Source organism: Trichechus manatus, unplaced genomic scaffold (genome assembly GCF_000243295.1).
Source record: "Trichechus manatus latirostris isolate Lorelei unplaced genomic scaffold, TriManLat1.0 scaffold00062, whole genome shotgun sequence".
In the NCBI taxonomy this organism is placed as follows: Eukaryota; Metazoa; Chordata; class Mammalia; order Sirenia; family Trichechidae; genus Trichechus; species Trichechus manatus.
The window spans coordinates 2093617-2121230 of NW_004443998.1; the positions used below are offsets into that span (position 1 = coordinate 2093617).

General features: G+C 38.8%; 1 protein-coding gene across 2 annotated transcripts in view; it reads right to left on the reverse strand.

Moving 5' to 3' along the window:
• The window catches only part of RSRC1 (arginine and serine rich coiled-coil 1), a 392724-nt gene that overhangs the window by 60036 nt on the left and 305074 nt on the right, over nt 1–27614 (reverse strand). For both annotated transcript variants that reach the window (XM_023733866.1, XM_023733867.1), the window contains exon 7: nt 10949–11017. In XM_023733866.1, coding sequence (XP_023589634.1) covers nt 10949–11017 — 69 coding nt within the window. The remainder of the gene's footprint in view (nt 1–10948; nt 11018–27614) is intronic.

Here is a 27614-nt window from a genome sequence, read left to right on the forward strand (position 1 = left end):
AGCCGGGCACCATCTAGCTGTACTGGACTCAGTCCGGTGGAGGCCTTGGTAGCTGTGGACAATTAGTCCTTCGGACTAATCTTTTCCTTGTATCGTGTTCTCTTCATTTTCCCAAGGCTTGAATTTTTTAACTGGTCTTCCGTGTAGGCGTATGATATTATCTTATCACTGATAGCATTGTACTTCAGGATAGATTTTAAAATGTTCTTTTTGATGATGAATGTGATGTCATTCCTCTTCAATTTGTTGTTCCCAGCATAGCAGACCATCCATTTCAGCTCACTAATGCCTAGGATATTGATGTTTATGCATTTCATTTTTGATGACTTCCAATTTTCCTAGATTCATACTTTGTACATTCCACGTTCCTATTATTAATGGATGTCTGTAGCTGTTTCTTCTCATTTTGAGTCATGCCACATCAGTAAATGAAGGTCCCGAAAGCTTGACTCCATCCACTTCATTAAGGTTGACTCTACCTTGTGGAGGCAGCACTTCCCCAGTCGTTTTTTGAGTGCCTTCTAACCTGAGGGGCACATCTTCTGGCACTATATCAGACAATGTTCTGCCGCTGTTCATAAGGTTTTCACTGACCAACTTTTTTAGATGCAGATTGCCAGGTCCTTCTTCCTAGTCTGTCTTAGTGTGAAACCTGTCCACTAAGGGTGACCCTGCTGGTATTTGAAATGTCGGTGGCATAGCTTCCAGCATCACAACAACATGCAAGCTACAGAGTTCGACAAACTGACAGATGAGTGGTGGACCTAGCCTAATAAACTCTCGTGAAAGATGTAAAGGAATAGTCAACCATACATACATATAAAAAATGTACCATTTATAAACTGTAAAGTTCACATTAACGAGAGATTTAACAGAGAATTATATTCTAAGCAAGAACACTGAATTTCCTCCAGAAGTTCCCAGGTACTTCCAGGGAAATGGTCTATAATCAGTTCAGAATTATTTATTAAGTTCACACAGAATGCTGATTTAAAGAAATCCAGTTGTTTCTAATTTTGAATGGCTTCACTTCATTTTATATGACTACAATATATGGATTTGCCTTTAAAAACCTGTCTTAAGAAAATTCCAACAACCTGTGAAGGAATTTACCACCTTCAGTTTGACTGTAATCATCATGGGCTGAAGTATGAGAGTGATTTGGATTAAGGGAGAATGCAGAATGTAGGCGAAAGCTATGCCAGAGCAATGTTTTTCATTAGTAGGTAGAATAGGAAAAAAGTAAAATATCAGAGTGGATAAATATTGTTTTGTAAATTTTTTTAGTTATATGTACTGAAACGTGTAGAAAAAATCCAAAAACCAAACATGTTGCTGTCGAGTCGATTCCAACTCAGCGACCCTCTAGGACAGTACTCTACAAAAATTAAAAGGATGCAGAATTTTTCATTTGTTTCTTTAGCAAGAGGCTTACTTAAGTTGTTTTAGAAAGAGAAGACTTATTATTTTCAATCTTCAGAGTAGATGCTAGTCAGGGGCATTTCTGACCTTAAAGTTCTCAGAGAGATAATGAATAGAAAGCAATCTCAGCTGGGAATTATAAAACAACCTGTTTTCAAAAGTCAACTTGATCAAAAAGTAAATTATCTATGAATATGCTGGGTAGGAAAAAGGACTGGGTGAAATTAAATAAGGTAAGAACTACTAAGAACACCGAAAACGTTGCTGCCACACAACATTGTTTTTCATTAATCGATATTTTGGTGTCTACTTAATGATGGGTAACAAGAGGAGACTCACTATACTTGCTTACACATACAAGTATTTTTGTTCTTTTACATAAACAACCCTAGTGTGTATTTATCTGAGACAACTTGGAATGCTTTGGCTCTGCACCCTAATGAGCATATAGATTACTGTGGAGCCCACTCTCCTGGTCAGCAGCACCACAGCAGGCCTTGATCCAAAGTATAAGCAATTACGGCAACATCAGTTGGATAGGATTCAACAAGATGACTGAATCCTCTCTGTTCCTCTAATCCAAACAACTTCTTACCATTCCCAATGTCTCTGAAGCAGTCTACAGCCTTGGAGAGTCTGAGTCATCCTAACTTCAAAATTCATAGAAAATTCTGCTACTTTAGATTTAATATCAGTCTACAGAAAGAGAAAGCAGGTATCTGAGCTCTTTGTTTCTTTTAGTTACAAAGGTATTAGATCAGTTAATGTTTTGTCACAAAGGCAAAGTTCCTTCCTTTGAAACCAGAATGAGACACCGTTAACTTAAAGAGGAAGCAAGGAACTGTCTGGATCCCATTATCCTTATCTCCCCTTCTTTGGTCACTGGTACACTATCGTCACTATCGCTTCTGCTACAGCAACAGCAGCTAACCTTTACTGGACACTCAATATGTAGGGGACTCTGTTAAGGGCCTTGCTGTTGTTGTTATCAGGTGCCGCTGAGTCGATTCTGACTCATAGTGACCCTGTGTACAACAGAATGGAACACTGTCCAGTCCTGCACCATTTTCATAATTGTTGCTATGTTTGAGCCCACGGTTGCAGCCATTGTGTCAATCCATCTCGTTGACAGTCTTCCTGTCTTTCGCTGACCCTCTACTTTACCAAGCATGATGTCCTTTTCCAGGGACTGGTGCCTCCTGATAACATGTCCAAAGTCCGTGAAATGACATCTCACCATCCTCGCTTCCAAGGAGCATTCTGGCTGCACTTCTTCCAAGACAGATTTGTTTGTTCCTCTGGCAATTCATGGTATATTCAGTATTCTTCACCAACATCATAACTCAAAGGCATGAAGAATATAAAGAACATCCATTGGTATATCCAGGTCTGCCTATAACAATTTTGCTGTTTTTTTGCCTGAGTGTCTTTATTTCACCTTCATTCTTTAAAGATACTTTTGCTAGGCTTAGAATTCTAAGTTAGCGGTTATTTTCTTTCAAGTCTTTGAAGATATCGTTCTACTCTATTCCTGCTCTAATGTTACTGTTCAGAAATCACTTTCCAATCTAATATCTGCTCCTTTCCATATAAACTATTTTGTATGCTGTTTTAAAATTTTCTTTTGTCTTTGGTTTTTAATCACCTTTACTGTAACGTACCTAGGTGTGGTTTTACTTTATATATTTGCTTGGAGTTTGTAGTGCTTCGTTAGTTTGGAGCTTGATGTCTTTTGACAGTTTTGGAAAATTCCCAGCTGTTATCTCTTCAAACATTGCTTCTCCTCAACCTTTTTCTGAGACCCTAATAACACTCCTATTAAATCTTTTCATCGTATCTCTTATGTCTCTTAACCTCCTTCCTGAATTTTTACTCCTTTTGTGTTTCAGTACCTCATTCAAGATGTTTTCTTTTAATCCATCTTCCAGTTCTCTAATTCTTTCAGCTCTGTCTAGTTTGCTGTTAAGCCCCACTGACTTCTTGATTTCAGTTAATGTATTTTTCAGTTCTATAATTCCCCTTTAATTCTTTTTAATAGTTTTTATTTTTCTGCTGAAATTTTCAGTATTTTCTTTTATTTCCATGAACAGATGAGGCAGCATAATGATGAAGTCTGTGTCTAACAACTCCACTGTCGTGATCCTCTCCATCTGTTCCTACTGCTGGTGTTTCTTTTGGTCTTGTTTCTCATGGTTCTTCATCTTTTCTTGTCTTCTCATATGCCTGGTTATCTTTAACGGGTGTTATATAGGAAAAATTGTAAAGATTTGTAATTTGGTGTTTAGGATAATGCTACCTTCTTACAGAAAGGATTTATATCTGCTCTGGTAATTGTCTAGAAGCACTAGAGATCTTGAATCATCTTAACAAGGAATTGAGATGATTCAAAGCTCGGCTTTGTTCCCTGTGGGGCCTTGTCCATTTCTGGTTCATCCTCACTTTTAGAGCATAATCCATTATGATCCCAACCTAAAGCCTGGTTTTATCAGCCTCTCCCTCTCCTTGATGGGTTCTGAATCTTAGTGTTTGTCCTTCTGGCCCCATGAGTCTCCCAATAGCTCTTCCCAGATTCTCAGCCTCTCAGCTGCTTCTTCCAGAATGGCAGATAGATAGTACTATCAGAATCATCTCTAGGGGATGCTGAGCTTACCTTCTGGATGTCCTTTTTTTCCTGGAACTTGGACGCACACCTCTCCATACCTTAGTAACTCTCTGACGCCTTTAAACATTATGTTTTTAATATTTTTGGCCAGCTTTTCCATTTGTTCTCAGAGGGAGGGTGAGTTCAAATAAGCTAGTCTACGACTATCTTCATCCTGTAAGTTTTCATATTTGGTACTTTCATTATGGTTCAATTCTCCACATTTTATCATTTTACTGTGATTTCCTTTTTATCTATGAACCACTGAGGAGTGCTAGTTGAAGTATTTTTGAAATTAATAGAGCAACAACTGGGTTCCAAGGGGCCACCTAACATAAGACACAGACTGATTTTTTATTTGAATTTACTCTATTTTATTCTTTGTTTTCATGTTTATTTTCTGTCTCCCTCCTACAGAATATAAGCCTGTGAGGGCAGGGACCTTGATTTTCATTTTCACTGTTCTATTCACATAGCTGAGTGTTAATAGTACTCAGCAAGTAGTGGATGTTCGGTAAATATTTTTTTAAGTTAACAGAAGTTACTAAAGGAATAAATGATAAAAAGATGATCTATATGCTCTTGTGTTGCAATTTTGAATAATAACAATAGTTTACATTCATAAGTACTATGCCATTTAAATGAAAACAAAACCTGATGCCATCGAGTGCATTCCGACTCCCAGCGACCCTACGGGACAGAGCAGAACTGCCCCAGAGGGTTTCCAAGGAGCAGCTGATGGATTTGAACTGCTGAACTTTTGGTGAGCAGTCAAGCTCTTAACCACTGTGCCACCAGGGCGCCTGTCTTTTAAATACTATATATCGTTTAATATTTATAACAATTCTAGGCAGATTTTATCATCTTTCTCACGTTAGAGACACTGTGGGATTTAGTAATTTATTTGGTCACAAAGCCAGTAAAAGGCAGAGCCAGGACTCTGAACCTCATTCTCTTCAGCGAGAAAAAGCTAGGGCTGTTTCTGCTAGAGCAAAATTGACTCCTTATTTTGCAATGGCTTCTCTTGGTTACTCCAAGGGGTGCATACCTGTGGGCACTCAATATGTACCTGTCAGCTTCCTAATGTTTAATTTACAGTGGAAATATCTTATTGAAAAGAAAGCCTATAGTTTTGAGTTGGTTTTAAAATTTATGTTTGTAAAGAACAGAAAATATTTAAACTGATAAGGAAATACATGATAGTTGGCCACTGGAGGCCTAATAATGGTGACAGGTATCAGTACACCTGCATTCCACGTACACACACAAACTGCTTAAAGTAAGTAATGTGGGATCTAAACTGGCTTTCAAGTCCATTAGGAATGCAGCTGAATGCATATGAAGCAAAAGCATTATTGCTGCACGATTAGGAAAATGAGGAAGGATTCCTTGCTTTGTTACAAAGTTAAAAATTAATTAGCACACATTTGGAAGGGTTGAAACTGAGGAACCAACAGATGATGCTGTGTAATATGACACCAATAAGGCTATATGTAAAAGAAAGCTAAAAAGGATTTAGCAATCAGGTTTTTGTAGACATGGAATCATGGGAACTATAAAGGGCAAATCATTGCTTAGGGAAATAGATGGCTAGGCTGAATGAGTGTTCTTGAGGGATTTTTGACTAAATAGGAACTTGAAAAAATATGCAATAAAGCAACGCATTCAAGCTAAACAAATTGATTTTCTTTAAAATAGCCCTCTAATATTAGAATTAACATAAAATGTTAAAAGACTATGTTGTTCTGTGTTGCTGAGTCAATTCTGACTCATAGTGACCCTATATGACAGAGTAGGACTGCTCGAAAGGGTTTCCTAAGCTGTAATTATTACGGGAGCAGACTGCCAAGTCTTTTCTCCCATGGAGCCCATGTGGGTTTGAACTGCCAGCCTTTCAGTTAGCAGCCAGGAGCTTAGTGAGGGTGAGAGAAAGATAAAGGATGGGGAAGAGAGAATAAAATTCTATTTGAACACTGATCTTAAGGGTTGTATACAGGCTGTTTAAAGGGGAAGAGTAGTGCGCTGGACTCCGACTGCCTGGGCTTGTATCCTGGTCTCATCACTTCTTAGCTACGACTAGTTGCCACAAATCGACTCCGACTCACAGCAACCCCGTGTGTCAGAGAAGAACTGTGTGCCATCGAGTTTTCAACGGCTGCGTTTTCAGAAGGCCTTTCTTCCAGGGCGCCTCTGGGTACACTGAACCCCCAACCTTTCAGTTAGCAGCCAAACACATTAACCCTCTGTGCCACCCACTGTGTAAAACAGAGCAGATTATTAAGCACTCTGTACGTTAGTTTCCTGTCTGCCCTGTACTACAGGGGTAATGATAACACACACCTCTTAGAGTTCATGGGGATTAGGGGAGTAAGAATATGTAGGGTATTTAGAACACTGCCTGGCACCTCCTTTTCCTTTAAGCTACTAGCACTCTTCACCTCCACCTCCACCAAAGGATTAACTGAAAAAACAAACAATGAAATTAAGGCCAATATTTTTTACTTCTTCTCACTCAGTAATGGCAAAAGATTTGATGAATTTAAACTTGAACAAATGAGACTTGGGGATAGCTCCAAGTCTTCCCTTGAACTGCCTCATATTATGTTCACATTATCACTGTCCACCATCACCATGAATAATTTAGAGTGAACTGCCTAACACTTTTGAAACAAAAATATTTGAAGTAAAAAAATAACAGATAGGTAGAACTATTTTGAACAAACACACGGGGAAAAAGAATCCAAGAGCTACTATACTTATACCACAAATGAGAAATTCACATTAGAGAGAAGTCAAAATGCAAAGAAAGACTATTATAAATATATTTAAAACATAACCCATTGCCGTTGAGTCGATTCCAACTCCTAGTGACCCTATAGGACACAGCAGAACTGCCCCAGAGGGTTTCCAAGGCTGTAATCTTTATGGAAGCAGACTGCCACATCTTTCTCCTGAAGAGCGGCTGGCAGGTTCCAATCGCTGATCTTTCGGTTAGCAGCCGAGTGCTTACGCGTCATGCCGCAATTAGAACCCTAAATATATACTATATTAAATACAAAAATAAAACAGAAAATCTAAGCAGTTATGCTAAAGCATTCAATAATGAAGAAACTGAATGAAGGAAAAAGATTGAAATGATTTTGTTCTATATTTTAAAAGTATATTTATAACATGTTCAAACACATACAGGGAAAAAGAGAAAGCCAAAGTCAAGCATTTATTAGGTCAAAGAAGAAAAAAGAAAACAGAACTGAAATATTTAATACTATTCATTTTTCCCAAAAATATAATCGAGAATTTTTAAAAAGTGCTTATTTTTAAAGAAGGAAACTATAAGCCTAAACTTTAAACACTTAGTTGGCCTTTACTAAGTGATGATAAGCTTTATCTAATTCAACGGATGTGGAAAGAAGACAGTAGATGGTTCAAGAAAGAGTGCCCATCACCAGTATTCAGTAAATGGAAAAATAGACCGAGCTATACAAGGACCATGAGAAGCACCTTAATGGGGGTCCCAAAATTTACACCGTAGAAGGCAAAGTAGTTACCCTGGACAAGTTCTGGTGTGTAGCCTGACTTTTATCTTGGATACAATACTTGCAAATATAATTATGATATTGATTTAAGAACACTCAGAGGAAAGGACTGCATAATAGTCTGAATGAATTTGCAATGCACAGATCTTGCTATGCTAATACAATAGCTTCTTTTGAGATAACAGAGAGTAGATACAGGGAGCCAGGTAGACGACATTTATCTACATTTTAACAATGCTTTCAACCCTGTGCTGCGTATCAGCATGCTCAGAAATTAAGAGATGAATTGTATAAATGATGTGACAGAGTGAATTACTAGTGGCTTACAGATTGGAAGTAAAGGGTTATTATTCTTTCAGTTGCAGAAGTACATACACATACTGATGTATCTCAGGTTTCAATCTGCAGCTAGGCTAATTATATGAAATAAATACCTGTAGCTTATACATTAATCATTTTCAGGGAAAGGTTAATTTGATAGCATCCAAGTATCTCGACAACCCACAAGAGAGAAAATTCTGGAAGCAAAACAATGACGACAAAGAGACTAGCCAGTGATCCACTCTCACCTACAGAACATAAGCGAGGAATCTGTTGGACGAGAAGGAAACACACGGTTTTTCCTTTAGGAGTAAGTGTCATGTCGTTTACGGTACCAGTTGAATTTTTCTTGAACATTTGTGGTAATGTTTTTATGTTTTATGTTCGCTGAGCTCAGTTAGGCTGATAAATCCTCATGGGCATTCCCTGGATTCATTTTACACGGCTGCAGTACATTAGAGCAGGAGCCCAATGGCAGAGGTCCTGTCTTAGAAAGAGGACATAACAAAACCCACTGCCGGCAAGTCGATTCCGACTCATAGCGACCCTGTAGGACAGAGCAGAACTGCCCTGTAGGGTTTCCAAGGCTGTAATCCTTATGGAAGCTGACTGCCACATCTTTCTCCCAGGGAGCAGCTAGTGGGTTTGAACTGCTAACATTTTGGTTAGCAGCCAAGCACTTTAACCACTGCACCGCCAGGACTCTGACATAATAAAGATGGGCTCCATTTTCAACGATGTTATTTGGAATCAACTGCAAGCCCAAGCTTAGCTATTTAAGCATGGGTTTGGAAGAATAAAGGGTAAACTGATCATGCAATCATTCATTTACCCATTAAGGAAACTGAGTACCTATTATGTGCTAGGCACCATGGACATAACAGTGAACAATATAAACTCTAAGGCCTCTACAATTCTGGAGTCTGCCCTCTAGGATAACAGACTTGTAAAGATGCGAACTGAAACAGCTATGATGGAAGCCCTGGTAGCGCAGTGGTTAAGAGCAGTTCGAATCCATCAGCTGCTCCTTGGAAACCCTATGCGGCAGTTTTACTCTGTCCTATAGGGTTGCTATGAGTTGGAACTAACTCAATACCAGTGGGTTTATGATTGGAGAAATGTTGTTTTCCGACAATTCTTAGGCATTGGAATGGAAAAGGTTACTCTAAATCACAGGCTAAGTACAAGGTCAGTTTGGCTTAGTGAAAAGTAAAAATAATGGAATACTTTCAATAGAACTGCAGTATAACTTTCAAGTATCTATAGTTACTTGAAAATTTGTAAAGTATCTTTTTTAAAGATGCTTAGAACTAATTTAATGAAAAAAAAGACTAATAGAAATATCAATTGTCAACATGTAAACGAGAAGTTCTTAAGCATTCAAAAAGTTTCTTCGAATAGTTCAAGCATTCATATTACATTTGTTCACAATAATAAATCACCCAGCAATTTCAATATCCGTAGTTATCATCAGTGCAATCCTTTTCCAGCTGATTATGACTTCAATTAAGATTTGAATTAATGGGATTAGGCTAATAATCTTTCACTGTGTTGGCTGGTAATAAGAACTACACTTGTGATTTACAGTACCACAGTGTTCTATAAAGGCCATTACGTTATTGGTTGCATTGATCAGAATACCGCATAATGTAGCAGTACTAAAATATTATAATTTGCTTAGACTGTTCGCATCTAGTAACATCGGTGTGTACACGGCACGAGCACAGCGAAAATCAGACAGGCTCCTCCCACTTAACAATGCCAAGGTGGGAACTTTAGAGTCAAAAGAAGAGAATTCTACTGAGGAGACTTGCCACTGGAATTCACTTGTTTTCTTGATACACCATAAAATTAGTCGATCCAGGACAAGAGCATAAAGTCAGAATTTCTAGGGGTCAAATAAGCCCAGGGTGATAGTCCGTTTTAGTATGCCACTACACATTTACATGTGCAGGTCAGTCCACGTTTAGTTTAAAGGGTTCTGCCATCTAAATCTACAGACACTTTTTTTGCATTTGCTTTGGGGGCCTGGCTCTGATGGGATGCTGCCTTTAAGCATGTTAAACCAGCACACTCAAAACATTTTAGGTTCCACTGGGTCTCAGCTTCCAAATGAAGCTGCGAGAACAATTTTTTTCCGGTTGTCACAGTAAAAGGTAGGTAGTAAGGTAAAAACTTCAACTTTCAGATTCAGACAATAACACTCAAAGGCAGGATTCTGGCACAAATTATCAGGGCTTCAGCTTCTTGTAAGCTCACAGAGGAAATGATTACTCTGCTAATCAGCCAGTAAAGATGATTGCCAGTCCAAACAGATCACCCACTTAACTCACTGAGCAAGATTCGCCTGCATCTTGCTTTAAGCACTCTAATTTACAACAGCACACGAAGAAGCCTCTGTGAAGGAAAAAGGCAACACTTTCATTCATGTAAATCTCGGGTAACAAGCTAAGGGGGAAATGAAAGTCTGTTAGGGGAGATAAAAATGTTTTAGATTTGTTTACATGATAATTTTCTGGGGGGATGGCTTAAATGTTTTCAAGGGAAAAGAACACGTAATACATAAAAATTAAGACGTGAATTTCTTAATCTGAATTATGAATATTTCTGACATTCAGATTTTATTATTCCTTCTTAACAGCTTTTTAAAAAAGATTCACTGGCAAGAGGAGTTTTCATGACTAAGAAAACACTGTTAAATCTACTTCTATGATTTATTTGGCTAATTTAACTATAATGATAAAAATCAGAACAAAATAAACCAGCTCTACTTTATAGTTTTATATCTTCCCCGTTTCCCAGAACATACAGTAGGATGCCTATAAACTAACTTCATGCTAGGAAACGTTAGTGTCCAAGCCCTTAAATATGGTTTGATATTGTCACGGCTTAGGATCATGAAGGAGCTTGAGGTACCCCTGAGGCATCTGATCACATCCCATGGTCTGTCGAGGGACGGACAGAACCATACCAAACAGATCGGAACTATAACGACTGCTCGGGAAAAAAAATGGACGCAGGCCTTTACCTTCCTCCTTTCTTCTCTCGGCTTCTTCCTCATTTCTTTCTTTGGCCTTCAGTGCCTCGCCAGCTTTCGCTGAAACAAACAACAAGGACATTTCCGCGTTTATTTTATGCCCATCTTGCAAGAGAAAATACTGGGGAAAGTGAAAAAAAAAAAAATTCATTATGTGTTTTTTTGTGAAGTAGTCAGAAGAAAGAAACAAAGTGGCTGAAAACTTGAAATACACATTTTAGAATCTATTCAGAATATTTAGAATATTTACTTAGAACCTTTGAATTTAACTCACGACAATCCCATACAAAAGAGAAAACGATTTTAAGAATGTAAGTTGAAAACGATAGCACAGCAACTGGGAAAAGCTGCTGAGGTCGTTCAAGGTCATCTGATGTGCCCGCGTAACGCGTCCACCTTAGACTTTGGAGGAAAGTTCTTAAGCTCCTTCTCACATTGTCAGTAAGGGACGCTGCTGTATCTGTGGCACAGGACCAATTAAGCAGCATGTTATTCTCTTTCCTTGCACATCATGGTAGCAGTTCCTTATCCATGTCATGACAGCATTTGGTAAAAAGAATCTCTTTCCCTCTAGAAGCCTCTTCCCTTATTACTTCATTATCTACTAGTTGCTCAGCTGCAGGGGTTTTCAAACACTCTACTACAGATGTTCAAGAAGATGAAAAATATACACCACAGTAACAAGGGACTATCAATAGACTCTGTAAATTAATTAAATTTCTGTTCTAGCACATCATTTATTCCAAAGCATTAATGTCTCCAAGGAGCGATTCCCCTTTATTGCTGTTTCACTGCCTGATGAGTGAACCAAGTGAAAATAAGTCTCTAACAGCATTATAGTTGATGAAACATTAAGTTAAAAAAGCATTGCCTCGTCAAAAGAAAAAGAATCAAACTGTGCCAGCATCAAACTTTGGATGAGCCTTTATTATAAGGATAACAGCAATGTAAAGTGTGATTTAAAAAATAAACACACGTACTCTTTGGTTTTTGGCTGCGTGTATTTTTCCTACACAAAATCAACATATTATTTGGAAGCACAGAATCTGGGTTAAAAAGAGACTTTAAAGAAAATACATGCTACGTACATAATTATTTTTCTTCCAAGTATGATTTTTCTTTACCATCAATATTGACACTTTCTTAAAATATAAAACTTACATAATGGTGTTATGAAGTGCTATATCCAATTACGCAGACATCTGTTTCCATTTACAAGCTTTTATACATACTTAGGCTGCATTTAAAGTCATGAAATATTAAAACTTTTATGCCACTCTGTATCATTGCAAGAATCTATTAAATTAGATAATAAAAACAAACCACCAGTAGAAGACTTATACTTCATTTACACTTTATTCTCCCTGGTAGAAGGACAAGGATAATAGAAATTCCATTTAAATTCAATTTTGGTTCTATGTGTAATTGTAGATATACCCCTTGAGTCATGTAAAATGCTCAGCTTATGTTTCTTTCAAATTATCCCGCTCAGATTCACATTCTACTCCTTACAACCGTCTTCAATATGTATTAGCAGAGCTCATTAGACAGAAATTTAATAATGCAAACATCAGGTGGATTTCAAGAACCTCCATTAACAGCGTAAGATGGATTGCTTATATAGAGCTCTTGGGCCAACTGGGCACAATTTAAATTCAATAAACTACCCTGACTAAATCTGATTTATCTATTTCACTGTGCGGGTTTGTCCTTTCTTACTGATTTGTTGCTATACATGGACAATTCATTGGAATATCGTTTTATGATTTTTTTTAAACTGCAAATGGCTCTTGTACTATGGTTAAATATTTTAAGTAATTTAGCTTTATGCTGTCAATCAAGATTCCCAAGTATGTATGCATGTGTATATACATATATTTAATCTTCTGAATAATGCTGAAATAGCATAGATAATAATTAATTTTAAAAGCACACATTCGAAAGTTTTACCAATAATCAGTATGTTCTCTACAAAAATTTGAATGATTTCATTTGAAGGGAATTCATTTATTCAAATTAGGTCATTAGGATAAACTTCTCATTGATTATTAAGGGAATCTAGAAGAAAATTCTGTTTTTCTTTCTGACTGCTTTCTGATGTTATGATTTAAATATGAATTAAGGAAGAATTCCTGGTCATTCACATACGACTTAGTTTTATAGTCTGTAACAGGTCGCGATCCCGGTTCACATACGGGGTATGGAATCCCATTAGGAGGGCTGTGGAATTGAACACAAAGAGCACAACCGGTAAGCAGTAAGCCCCGCTCTATGATTCATGGTGACCGCCTTCGGTTCTCACAGCAGGATCTACTCTAAAGCGTATCATGGACCAAAAGTACTTCTGCCTTCCACTAGCCCTGTGTACAACATCCAGTAACTCGGCTCTTCCCAGCTCCCACGCTAACAGTCCCCTCCAGGCTTCGTTTCCATTCCTGCCCAATCTAGACCCCAAGACACCCATTTCAATTCCATGCACGTGGCATGCAGAGCAGAACTGCCCCATAGGGTTTCCTACAATGCTGTAATCTTTATGGGAGCAGATCTCCAGGTCTTTCTCCCACGGAGCCCCTGGGCGGGTTCAAACCACCAAACCTTCTGTTAGTGGCCGAGGGCTTACCGTTGTGCCACCAGGCCACATTTCCCTCATTCTTCTGTTTTAACAATCTGTTATCAGCACATCTGACTGTTTTCTCCATTTATAGCATATAAATACAGTATATGAATACCACTGGCTCTACTAAAAACCCAAGATTTAGAGGTGAACATGGATTCGTCCACGTGGCTCCCCCTTAGTCGGCACCGGGAGTTGGCGCCCCTCCTCCTGTCCTATCATGCACCGTGCTGTCTCCCTACAAACACCAACACCCTCACCTCAGGCCAGACTCCCATTTACTTCCGAACTTCCATGCTCACCTTGATTCAGAAAGTAAACCCATCCACTTGTGCTTTACAGCTTACAGCTTACAGCTTATTCCTTCAGGATTCTTTCTGATTCTCAAGGTTCAAACTTTCTCTTTTCTGTCCTCAGACTATGAATACACGCAAGCCTCACAAATCCTCTACAATATTTACTCTTCCTTCAATCAAGCTACCGTCTACTCTTGTTCCCACCAGCTTTCCCTCACAGCTCCTGTAAGAGGCCCTAAAAGCTCTGCCACAGCCAAATCTAATGGTTATCTCAGTTTAATCCTGTTAAAGAGTTTCTCCATTTTTAAAACAGTTAACCAACAACATCTTTCTTAAAACACGCCCCTCATTCTGACAATTCTTTGTCAACTTTTTTTGGCTGTTTTCTCTTTCATCCACCTTTTACTTCTTGGAGTTCTGCTCTGGGGCTGTCTACAGTAGGTCCAACATGTAACTCATATGTCCATCACAGCCATATTTCTCTCTGGCTCCAGCTCTAGCCCCTCTCCTGATCTTTAAAACTATTCTTCCACTCACTTCCTGATACCTCCACACAGATATTTCAAAGTCATGTCCATGACTGAACTCACAATCTTCCTCTCAAACCTGGTCCACTTTCTTTGCTAATTCTATTTTCACCAGCCACCCACTCCCTCATGTTGGAAATCTTTGTGACACTTTCATTCAACTCTTACCCTCATGCAGCACCTCTGACTAGAAACTCCACCAGATTCCACTCCACAGATCATGTCTGCAATCTATCCACTCTTTCCAATGTCACTGCCAACACCCACACTCAGGGCCTCAGCTCTTTTCACTCTAAACAAGAAGGAGGCTCCTATTTGTACTTCTGATCCTATTCCCTCCAATGCAGTTACCACCGGAGTAAGGAATGAGGTTTGTTGTGGTTTGTTTGTTTTTGTATCCCCAGCAGCAAATACAGTATCTAGGACACAGAGATACTCAATAATTGTTAAATGAATGAGTGTACCTCTGGAAAACACAAATATGATCATGTCACTCCTTGCTTAAAAAAACATCTCTGAGGGCTCCCTGTTGCATATACATACAAATCCAAACTCCTTAGCACGGCATCTAGGGTCTGATCTAGCGTAACTCCCCAGGCTCATTCACTACTTCTTCCTCACCCTAAGATCTAAAATCTGGCCTCCCTGTGCCATACTGCCTTTTGACTGTATTGTCAGGACTTTATTCTTGCTGAGGTGCTCATTCTGACTTCCTTGCTGAGTAAATCCTACCAGAAAATTTTAGTTCAAATATCACCCGCTTCTGTGAAGTCTTCCCTGATCAACACCCCTTGCTCCCAAGTGGATCTGATCGCTCCCTCCTTTCTTCTTAGGCACTTTAACCCCTTCCTTATGGAATGCATCTCACTTCATTTCCTTCATTTGAGGACATATTTGTCTCCCTGAGAGCACAGCATATAGTAGGTGTGACAGAAATCGTTAGTGTCCTCTTCGTCACGAGCATTTAGCCAAACTACGTTTTCTAGTCTCCTTGACAGCTAAGTGTGGCCATTTACCTGAGTTCAGGCTAATGAAATGTGAGCATAAGTGATGTGCATCATGTCCATAAAAAACAAAAACAAAAAACAGTTCTGTTGATTCCGACTCATGGCGACCTCAATGTGTGTCAGATAAGAACTGGACTGCAGTGAGCGGACATCTAAGATGCATCCATTGGTCCCATCCTGTCCAGAGCAAAGGAGAATGAAGAAAACCAAAGACACAAGGAAAATATTAGTTCAAAGGACTAACAGACCACATAAACCACAGCCTCTGCCAGCCTGAGCCCAGAAGAACTAGATGGTGCCCAGCTACCAGCAACAACAGGGATCACAAAACAGGGTTTTGGACAGAGTGAGAACAGTAGAACAAAATCCATATTCACAAAAAAGACCAGACTTACTGCTCTGACAGAGACTGGAGGAACCCCTGAGACTACGCCCCCGGACACCTGCTAATTCAGAACAGAGGCCATTCCCAACGTTCACCTTTCAGCCAAAGATTAGACGGGTCTACAAAACAACAATAACACGTGAGAAATGTGCTTCTTAGTTCAATCAAATATATGAGACCAAATGGGTAACACCTGCCCCAAAGCAAGATGAGAAGGCAGGAAGGGGAAGGGAAACTGGACGAATGGGGTGGAAAGGGAGAGATAGCTGTCACATTGTGGGGATTGCAACCGATGTCACAAAACACTATATGTATAAATTTTTGACTGAGTAACTAACTTGAGCTGTAAACTTTCACTTAAAGCACGCACGCGTGCACACATACACCCACACCCACACATACACAAAGAACTTTGCCCCACAGGTTTTTAATGGACATGAGCTTTCGGAAGTAAATCGCCAGGCCTTTCTTCCAAAGCATCTTTGGGTGGATTTGGACCAACCTTTTTGGTTAGTAGCTGAATGCTTAACTGTTTGTGTCATCCAGGGACTCATCATGTCCACACCTAGCCCATTACAAAACTCCCATGCCATCCTCACTCTTTCCCCAGACGCTGGCTGAACAGACGATCCAAGGAGAGCAAAGTACAAGATTGAAGCAATCTGAATTAAAGTCGCTGAACGTCTGCAAGAAGCAGTGCTTCCCTGATGACTTGTAGTAAATGGTGACACGGACACAAAACCATTTCATGTTGTTCTAAGCCACTGAAATTTGGGGGTTGTTTGTTACAACATTTAGCCCATCTTGTCTCATATAGGTGTTCAATGAATGTTTCCTAAACAAATAAAATAACTCTTGACTACCATACCTGTTGCCGTCAAGTCGATTCCGACTCATAGCAATCCTATAGGACAGAGTAGAACTGCCCACAGGGTCTCCAAGGAGCGGCTAGTGGCTTCGAACTACAGACCTTTTGGTTAGCAGCCGAACTCTTAACCCCTGCACCTCCAGGGCTCCAAAAAAATAAATAAAGGCTTTAGAAAGTGAAAACAGACACTACGTCGCTCCGTCCAGATGAAGTCTCCCTTCCGGAAGAAGCCCCTCTGTCACGAATACACCTGAATGTAGGGCAGCAGGAGCAGCTGCAGAGGGACATGGGCCTAAACGGGGTGCTATTCAGTATGTGTCATCAACATTTATTACCGGAATCTATTCTCATCTTCACCGATCTTACAAAAAAATTCCATACGGATATGGCTTTTTATAAATTCCCACAGCTGTTTTCTTCAGCTGGATTTTAAAAGGATTTGGGAGGGACACTTTATATACCCTATGGGAGCGAATGAATTGAATTAAGAGTTGGAAAAAACTGCCAGGTTAAGCAATTCATCCCCTATTTTCAGAAAGGGCTGTGTTAATATTCCCAGAGAGGATCTTTTCACAAGGGCTTACTAACCCCATCCAGAAGTCATTCTCTATATGTAGCCCCAATCTCTGACACCGCGCCGTCAGGAACAGACCGACAGACTGACCAGAATTGCTCAAAAAGCAGCCGGCAGATGGGATCAAATCTATGAAGAGCCGGTTAGAGGAAATCACACCTGACCGCGTTCAGACGACTACCGCAGAGGCGGGAGAAGGTCCAGGGAGATGTTGATTTTAAGAGGCAAGAGACACCAAGCACAGGAAGTGGTCCTGAGGCAGGTGTCAAATAAGGAATGACGATGGCAGCAGCTGGACCACGGCCCCTCCCTGCATGTCGTAAGGGTCCAAGTGGTGTTCGCACACAAGGTGAAGCGTAAGTGTGGGAGGTGCTGAGGCCAGAGAGCCAGGGCGGGTCATGACTGACCCCTAGAAGGGATGAGAACTTACTAGTGTGCCCCACCAGCAACATATCCTGCCCCCGGCACACTCGATGGAGACCAGGTATAATAAACTGAAATGGCAGGACTACAGGCAATGTCAAGTACAAAGATGAACAGCCAACCAAGAACTACCAGACATTCGAGAAAACCAAACCCATGAAAGAGACAAAAAAGATAAAGGACAACCCAAACAACAACAACACAACTAAGGAGAGGAGTGAAAGCTCACAAGGAAAACAGCTCTTCAGCGTCAGTACAGACAATGCCCTTAAAGTGATCTGAGAGAATACTCACCACACTGCGGAGATTGAATTGGGTCATTGAAACACAACTCCACGGATGAGCTAAAGAACAGAATGAACACAGCTGAAGACACATTAGTATATCAGAAGATCTTACCAAGAAATTTTCGCTGAATGTAGTGGAAAAGAATGAAGAGATCTATATATAAAAGTTAAGAGATAACAATCATTATCAAAGTTAACATTTATTGAATGTTTATTATGTATCACTGTGTATGTGTGTCTATATTTCATTTAATTATCACAATCAGCTCTGTGATATATTCACTATTACTATCCCCATTTTATAGATGAGGACACTACAGCACAGAAAAATCAAATAACGTTTTCAAGGTGACATAATTAGAAGCACAGAAGACTCGTACGTTCCAACATCTAGCTCAGGGGAGTTTGATGAAAAGAAAGAATGGCAAGGAAGATACGGCCAAAGGTGTAACAGAAGCAGATTTCCCTAGAATTTAAGAAAGGCACTAGCCTTCCAATCAAAGGGCCCTCAGATTGCCAAGCATGGTAACTGCAAAAACACTCACATCTCGGTAAACTGTAGTGAAATTTTGAAATACCAAGAATAAAGAAGAACTTCTAAAATACCTGGAGAGAAAAAGCAAGTTACCAACAAAGAAAGAAAAAATTAGCTTGACATCCAATCAGATCTCATCAAATTGCTCAAAATTACTCAGAAACCACAAAAGCTGCATTCTCTGACCACACCGAAATAAAGGCCGAAATTAACCCTGAGAGATTAACTCCCCAATCCCGATTCCACCCTCCACATTATCTACTTGGAATTATTTTTTTAAATCCTCCTAAATAACTTTTGGGCTAAAATAATGTTAAACATAAATTATTAACCATTTAGAAACAATAAAAATTCAGAAAGTAGAATGAAACAATTGAGAAAAATAAAAATTAGAAATTATAAAATTAACCAAATCTAAAACATCCCTAGAGGACTTGATCAATAAAACCAAAAGCTATTTATTCAAAGAATCAATAAACAAGAGAAGCCTTTGGAAAGTCTGATCAAAGAGGGAGGGGAAGATAGGAGACCCTAATAAACAGCGTAAGAAATGAGTAAAATGATATAACTAGAGATAGAGGAAATTTTAAAAACTAAGTAATATACATGCAAATATAAACATAGACAACCACATGTCAAAACACTGGGAAATCTAGAGAAAATCAATAACTGTTTAGGAAAATAACTGAAGAGGTAGAGAACATCTAAAAAGAGTTAAACATCTATTTCAAAAAACGTTTCTAGGCTACACAGTTTTATGTGAGACTTCTACCAAACTTTCAAGGGACCACAAATGGCCCAAATACATATTAAAAATGCACTCAATGTCACCAGTACTCAAGGAAATGCAAATTAAAACAATATGATAGTTTTTTGCCCAACAAACTGTTAAAAGATGTTGTTAGGTGCCCTTGAGTCGGTTCCAACTCATAGCGACCCTATGAACAACAGAACGAAACACTGCCCATTATCTGTTAATGATATTGTTCGATAATTTCCACATTCTGTTGGATCACCTTTCTCTGGAATGCGTACAAATATGGAACTCTTCCAGTTGGCTGGCCAGGTAGCTGTCTTCCAAATTTCTTGGCATAGACAAGTGAGCACTTCCAGCACTGCATCAGTTTGCTGAAACATCTCAGTTGGTATTCCACCAATTCCTGGAGCCTTGTTTTTGTCAATGCCTTCGGTGCAGCTTGGACTTCTCCCTTCACACTGTAGGTTCTTGATCATATGTTACCACCTGAAATGGCTGAATGTCAACCAATTCTTTTTGGTACAGTGCCTCTGTGTATTCCTTCCATCTTCTTTTTTTTTTTTTAATTTTATTTTCTTCCACCTTCTTCTGATGCTTTCTGCGCTGTTCAATATTTTACCCATAGAATCCTTCAATACTGTAATTTAAGGCTTGCATTTTTTCTTCAGTTCTTTCAGCTTGAGAAATGCTTGGGTTTTCTATCTCCAGGCCTTTGTGTATGTCATTATAATACTTTACTTTGTCTTCTTGAGCCGCTCTTTGAAATCTTCTGTTCAGCTCTTTTACTTTATCATTTCTTCATTCGCCTCAGCTACTAGACGTTCAAAAGCGAGTTTCAGAATTTCTTCTGACATCCATTTTGGTCTTTTCTTTCTTTCCTCTGTTTTTACTGACCTCTTGCTTTCTTCATGTATGATGTCCTTGATGTCATCCCACAAGTCGTCTGGTCTTTGGGCATTAGTGTTCATTCAAAATGTATAGTTCTGTTTATTTCAGTGTATTATAATTGAGTGCTTTTCACACTAAGAAAAAGACACTAGGGCATTTTATACGCACTGCTCTGTCAAACTATTCTAAGCGATGAGTGTAAAGCAGGGTGATTTGTAGTCAGGAAACTAGTACTACATCCAGCACTGACCATCCCATTCTTCTCGTGTGGAGAGCCTTTACTGGGTTGGTGATCAAGATACATTTGGGAAAATTCTCTGACATTTCATTCTTTCTTACTCCATTTACCGTGAACAGCACTGACTTTATTTGGTTTAAATATTATCAAATGTTTTAAAAAATCTAAATGAGTCAAAGAGATAAAATATAAATTAGCAATAAAATGTCATTTCCCAAAGAATTCTAAGTATAGGTACTTTATCTAAGTAAGTTACTGCTATGCATATTTTATTAACAAAGAGATGAAGGGCCAAAGAAGGTTAAACATTTCGCCAAAGATCACAATGGCCGTGATCCGGGGCTTCTCAATGCCAGCTAGGTGTTCTTTTTAGCCTATCTCTTATCTGTCTGTTCATCTAGAAGCAAACGGTAACCAAAAATACAGACTAATGAACCTCTTTCCACGCACGTTACTGCTTTATCAAGAAACCTCTACTTGAATGTACGTCATTCAAAGTCGCATGAAAAGCCTGAAGAGACCTATCAACCATTCATATATGCTTATTTGTTTCCGTACACTGAAGGTGGCATTGGAAAATGTATCTAGAAAGTTTCTCTTGGACATCATGTTAAGTCCCATGAGCATCTGTGTGTGGAAACATTCAGTAATCCTGAGAATTGCTTCCCCATTTCTAAAATACAGCAGCTCACCTAGAGTGGAAAGGTACTCATTGGTGCCATGAAGTGTAATTCTGATTCCAAAGTGTTGTATTTTCATGCTTCAATAACCACTGCATCTCTGAAAAGTACCATTGGAGTGAATGATTGTTCTAAGTAAGAATGTGCCTGAAGAAAGACAGTATTAGTTTGTATGCTATGTGTTTGTGGAGAGATTATTAGCAAAGAAGAGAAAGGTGGTGTTTGCATTTAGGATTTCATTTCCTTCAAAATTTCATGAGAATGGCTAAGGTAATTTGAATTTTAATCTAGAAGAAAAACCAGACAATTGTGATGTCTCAGCTCAGTCTTGCCAGGCCTCTTTCTAGTCTTCACGGAAAGGAGTAAGTGTCTACTGAAAGAGGCGCAAAGAGCAGATTCTGAATCAATTTTCCAAATCTATCAGTCCATCTGGCAGCAAACACCATTACTTCTTGTCCACTGATATTTTAATGCTTCAGGAGGAAAAAAGTGGGGAGGGCACCATGATTAGCATGGAGAAAACAACTTTTAGTTATTAGCATCTAAAAAAAAAAAGGTGGTGATCTATGTTCTATGAGAAGAAACATAAAGGAAAATGGTTATTTTGGATCAAGGACTGGCATACAAGCTTCAAAGTAAACAATTATAGATTTAACAACTGGGTTTAAAAAGCATGACATTTTTGGAATCAAGTAAATGGAATAACTAGGAACATCAGAATTGCAAAAGCCTGCCTTTTCTTTATATATTTAAAAATCGTAACCCCCCAGAGATTTTTAAAAGTATGTAAACATAACAACAATGAGAAAAAATTAGAAAAAAATACTAAGTTTGTATTAGTTAAGACAATGTAAACAATGACTTACCTAGACCCTAGCACAGTAGGTAACTTAAAAAACGCACTAGCCATCACTATGTTAAATTTACATACGAACATAGCTGTTGCTTCTGCGTATTTAAAGGTCCCAATATCAGATGCCTCCGCCTCCTTTGCACACACAGCATAGACAGGAAATCCACTGATTACAAGTTCTTATTCCTTACCAGCTTGTACCACTAATACATACTAGCAATACAAATGTATGAGTAAAAATGTTTAGTCATGCATAATATTCGAAACGATTATTCTGAACCTACCTTAAACACCATAAAGGCCAACAGTAACTACAATTGTAAAACAGTTTTACAAATACGAAATTGCTGCTGTTGAATAGCTACCACAAAAAAGAAAGCCGTAGTTCATTATCAGCACGTGCTCCATAAATATTAATGTTTATAGATCACTTTACAAGCAGACTCTTTTTCATTAGTTCCTTCATCTATCTATTCAAAACAGATATACAAAACAGATGACAGAAAATTCGGGAGACTACAGAATACTGTATCTCTAAATTATTGGGCTAGAAGCTGAGGACTGAGAGATGAAGAAGTTCACAGACTAGCAGGGGAAATTGCGGCGGCGGGGGGGAGGATCCAACTGTATGTAAGGACTTGGGAAGCATAAAGGAAAAGGATATGTTCAGAGAAGACCTCTAGGAGGTGATGTTCTTGAGCTGCCTACTGTAGATAACTAAGTGTTGGCCAGGAAGTCAGGCCAATCATTTGGTTCATGGAGTCTCAATGAATCAGCTCAATTATATTTTGTTTTATTTTACAGTTCCAATCAAGTCCAGAGGGGCCCTGGAATAAACAGTAGTAGAAAGGCAGGAGGTATGCTATCATAGACACAAAGAGACACTTGACCAGGACAGCTGTGTCCCCAACGGGTGCTGCCTACTGCCAGGGAGACCCTATCAATTCAAAATAACCACGAGTCAAGAAAGAACCTGCAGCACAAATCATACGAAGTGCAATCAAATTCTCAGAACATCATAAATGCCTGGAGCTAGGGGGAGCCTTGGAGAGCCTCTGGCCTAACCTTACTCATAGCACGTCAGAGAACACTTGTTCTTCTGATGGTCCGCTGGTTCTAACCAAGGCTCCGCGCGGAACAAGACTGGGCAACACAGCCTGAACCTTCGCTTGGAGTCACGATGTCCACTGGCAAACTCTGAGCCATTCTGCGGTAAAGAAACCTGCTAACTTAGGGCAGCCCAGGGCCCCCAACGTTATTTTTGACCACAGAACCACTCTTTCCTGTACTATAAATAAACAAGGAATACTTTCTGAGAATTTCTCATCTAGTCTGTGCCTTCAGTCACCTTACTTCTTTTTTCCTAGCTCAGATTTCAAGAGGACTAAAGATATTTGATCATTTAAAATATTTAAAAAAATTCCCATCTGGATGTTTGGAGACACAGGAACTATTACTTCTAAAGAACAGTTATCCTGGAGTCTAGAAATGATTTCATAGCACCTCATGCTTTGTTATATATCACTCAAAAGATCATTTATGTTTATTTCTGTAAGGTGTTAAGATAATAATAGTAATGAACGGTGATGCTGAAATACTGTGGATTCAGCGACGATGACAAGTGAAAAGTATGAAATGGTATCTTTTAATTCTTTTTCGTTTTTAAGCACCCATGTGGGAGTGTAAATATTTGGAACATACTGAATGATCTGGGTTTGTCTGCTTTTCATGGACCTCCCTTTTGTACACTTTGTAACAGTTCACAGAGTAAAAGCTGCTTCTTTCACTGTTCTACCCTGTGTCCTGTTTTCTGGAGTTTCTCCTAATTCTTAGACCCTCAAGTCGGCTTTAAAGATTACAAACTTGCAAGGGTTCACTTTATGCGCCCTTCCTGTTTGCTGTTGCAGACATTTCCATGTCATTTATTATAAAAGCTTTGATGCTCTATTGCACTGCTGAAAGACACACTAAGGATGTCCAACAGCCGCGCTGGTCTAACGCGGCTGTGTGCAGTACATTCCAATCTCCTCACTTGCGTAGGCATTTCTCTTCCCAACACTTCTACTGGAATCCACGAGCATTCCAATGCCAAGGAAGGAATCAAGCAGATCCAGTTACAGTTTAAGAAGAAAAAGCTGATAGCTGTTTTTTTCCTAATGTGTAAAGTCTTCTAGCCTTCCTCATGCTGTATTTTTTCTCTTCTTCAGTTCAGGTGATGCCTGATGCTTACCCAGTGTCCCATTCCATAACCTGAATAAAAGGCTTAGCTATGGTAATCAAGACGTCATGTACCAAAATTTAAGAACAAAAGTTGAAAGAAATGAAAATAATCCAATAATAACATGGGATACATAACTGCTGCGGTTTAGTCTCTCGAAGAAAAGCTGTACCAGATTTTTTTCTTTTTTACGGAATACTGATACGGAATATAAAAATAACTTCATCATTCTGTGTTCCTTTGACTTACTGCACATCCATCAACTTGATGTCAGTTGGCCACCTTTATAACCCCCATTCCAAAAAAGATGTTTCAGCATTTCAGAAAAACTCTGGGGTTTGGAGCTACAGAATCACAACTTTTGAAAGGAATCACATCCAGGTCCACTAAATGGTTTGCAATGCACATTCCCTTCAGTAACTCCAAACACCCTATCAATACATACTTTTAACAAGTAACTGAAAGGTAAAGAAATTTCTTTAAAAATAATAACTAAAGGCCAGAGATGGCAATGCTTAAATATATGTTAAGAAATCAAGCAGGAGATGCAATAATTTTCCACATCAAAAAAGTTATGCCATCTTTCCCTAACTTTTACTTTATCTAGTACATTACTTTTACTTTATTTCTGACATTTCTTTTTTTTTTTTTTTTAAAGTAGAATCATATATTTTTATTCACACATTTTTTTCACATGGCTTTAATTCCTGAGAGGAAACAAACACCTCTACAGACCTACTATGTGTCAATCACTGTGCCGAGTATTCTAAGACACAGGTGTTTCATGCAACCCTGCCAAAGTTTCAGAGAGACTTAATAATTTGTTCAAGACTACGTATTTAATAAATAGTAGAGCCAACAGTTACAACAGGTCGACTTGCTCTTCTTCCCATTATAATGATTTTTCAAAGACTAGTGGAAATTACATGGAACAAATCTAACTCTTAGTGCTTCAAAATAAAGAACAGTAATTTATTCTTTTTCTTGTTAAGGTTGAAGTCCGGAGAGTAACAAATGAACTGTCCTTTGCTTCAAGATATGTATGGAAGCAAATAATTTGGGATGCAATTGCCATGCTATTAATAAATTAATATTTTGAAGTTGACTTTCTTCCAGGAATATTCTAATATTTATGTACAAGCCATGCTTTTGGTTGCCTCAACTTCAGAGAGTCATCATTTTAATGTGAGACTCACAGCTGGATTTCAGTGCTTTAACGCATACAACTCTATACTAAGCATGCTAAGGCCTCTGCTAAAATGTCGACTTTTATTGCTGAGCCCACAAACTTTCCCCAAGGGAGCTTTACGCCATGTCTGGATTTCATCCTGTTAAAAGTATGTTTTAAATGTACTTTCTATATATTACATTCTGATAGAGAAGCTGTATCACTGACCTAATTGGGCTGTCCCTATTATGTTAGAGAATACTAAAAATACAATTCAAAAGTGATAATGCAGTCTTTGATGGACGACAGACTGTGGTACTCTGTAGGTGTGACCTGGTTTTGGAACGATCTGGGAGGTTTCTACTCCCCTAGATCTGTGAAGGAGCCGTGGTGGTGAAGTGGTTAAGAGCTCAACTGCTAACCAAAAGGTCGGCAGTTCAAATCCACCATCCGCTCCTTGGAAACCCTATGGGGCAGTTCTACTCTGTCCTATAGGGTCGCTATGAGTCAGAATCGACTCAGTGCCAATGGGGTTGGGTTAGATCTGTGAATACTAGATACTTATTAGCAAATCAATATACTTCATTAATAAAGTATACTATAAATGTAAACATACGGTCTTTAGCATCCTTTATTATTCTGATGACAAAGACATTTATGTCTACATATTTTTATAGATAATAAAAATAGATAATACATCAAAAAGAAGAAATTCATACATTCAGAAAAATAGAAACACAGTACTCTTTTGAAGTTTTTCTCATTTCAATTCTACTTGTCAGTATTAAAACAGAAAGAAATGCTTTCAGTAACATCACAGTATAAAAAGCAGAATCAAAGAAACAAATAAAATTAAGATCTCAGGCAGAGCCATTTTACCGAGATATAATGGTGAGAATCTGTCCCCCAAAACTGGATAGAGCACTCATCAATTCTGCATTTAAAGGCACACAATCTTACTGATTTTCCCGTCATGGTATCAATCATCATCAATATTTTACAATCTCTATTTGGATGCTAGATATTTTCAAGTAGGTATTAATTTATTATACTTTTATTCAGGGTAGTGGTTCTCAAACTTTAGCATGTATAGGCATTAATTACATGGAAAACTTGTTAAAACACCGGTTGCTGTCCTGAGGTTTTGGGGTGGGGCCCAATATTCCTGCATTTTTAGCAAGTTCCCAGGTGATGCTGATGTCGCTGGTCTAGGTTCCACACCTTGAGAAGCACTGATTTAGGGTAACAGAATGGGGCACACAGATTTACTAGGAGTTGGGAGAGAGCATCTGTTAAATCCATCTGTTCCAAAGTCTTCATCATGTCCCACGGACCTCGGGAGGCAGGCTGCATGGGAAGCTTTGCTCCAGAAATTCTTCACAAGCGCCCACGGAGACCACCACACCCTGGTGTTTGGTTTTCCCTGTAGGTGACTGCTACAGACCACTTGCGGCAGTTCAGGCACTTGGAAATCCAGCAGGTATTAGACGCTGAACATGGGGTTTCCTTTACTATGGTATAGGAGAGGATGAACTTAGGTCATGAAAAGATTTAAGAAGTAGGTGCAAGCCAGATACAGACACAGCGTGCTCTGAAGAGGGGACTTCACTTCTTTAAAATGAAAGATGGAGGCATCCTAGTGGAAGGCATACAACTAGGATTCAAGAAGCCACGTTCTTGTGCCAATTAAGCAACTGTCCTGTCAGTAAATTGGAAGGAGTGCCTGAGTCATTCTAACTGCAAAATACAGGCAATACTACCAACTATTCACTTCTCTTCACGACAATTTATGAAAGGACTCCGCGCTGGTCAAGGTATGGGAAAAAAAAAAAGCCATTTCCATTTATTCTGCCAAGATTAGGTTACAGACCTTCAAAAATTTTTAATCGCTTTTGTCTCTTCAGTTCATCACTCTAACCCTAATACTCAATACACTGCCATCTAGTAGATGTTGACTTAGTATACGCTGCTAAAAAGCCAAGACGTAAAAATACATCATACCCCAGACTGAGAGAAGCATAGATACTGAGAGATTTCACAGCGAACAGCGTAATGATTGAAATGTAAATCTAATAATTTTTTTAAATTAATTTATTTTTTTAATTGTAATTCAGATGAAGGTTTACAGAACAAATAGTTTCTCATGAAACAGTAGTACACATATATTGTTTTACGACATTGGTTAACAACCCCATAACATATTAACCCTCTAACTTCTCAACCTCTGTTTTTGTTTGGTGAAAATACACATAGCCAAAGATACACCATTTCAAAAATTTCTACATGCTCAGTTCAGTGACATTGACTACGCTCTTCCAATTGTGCTGTTATTCTCACTT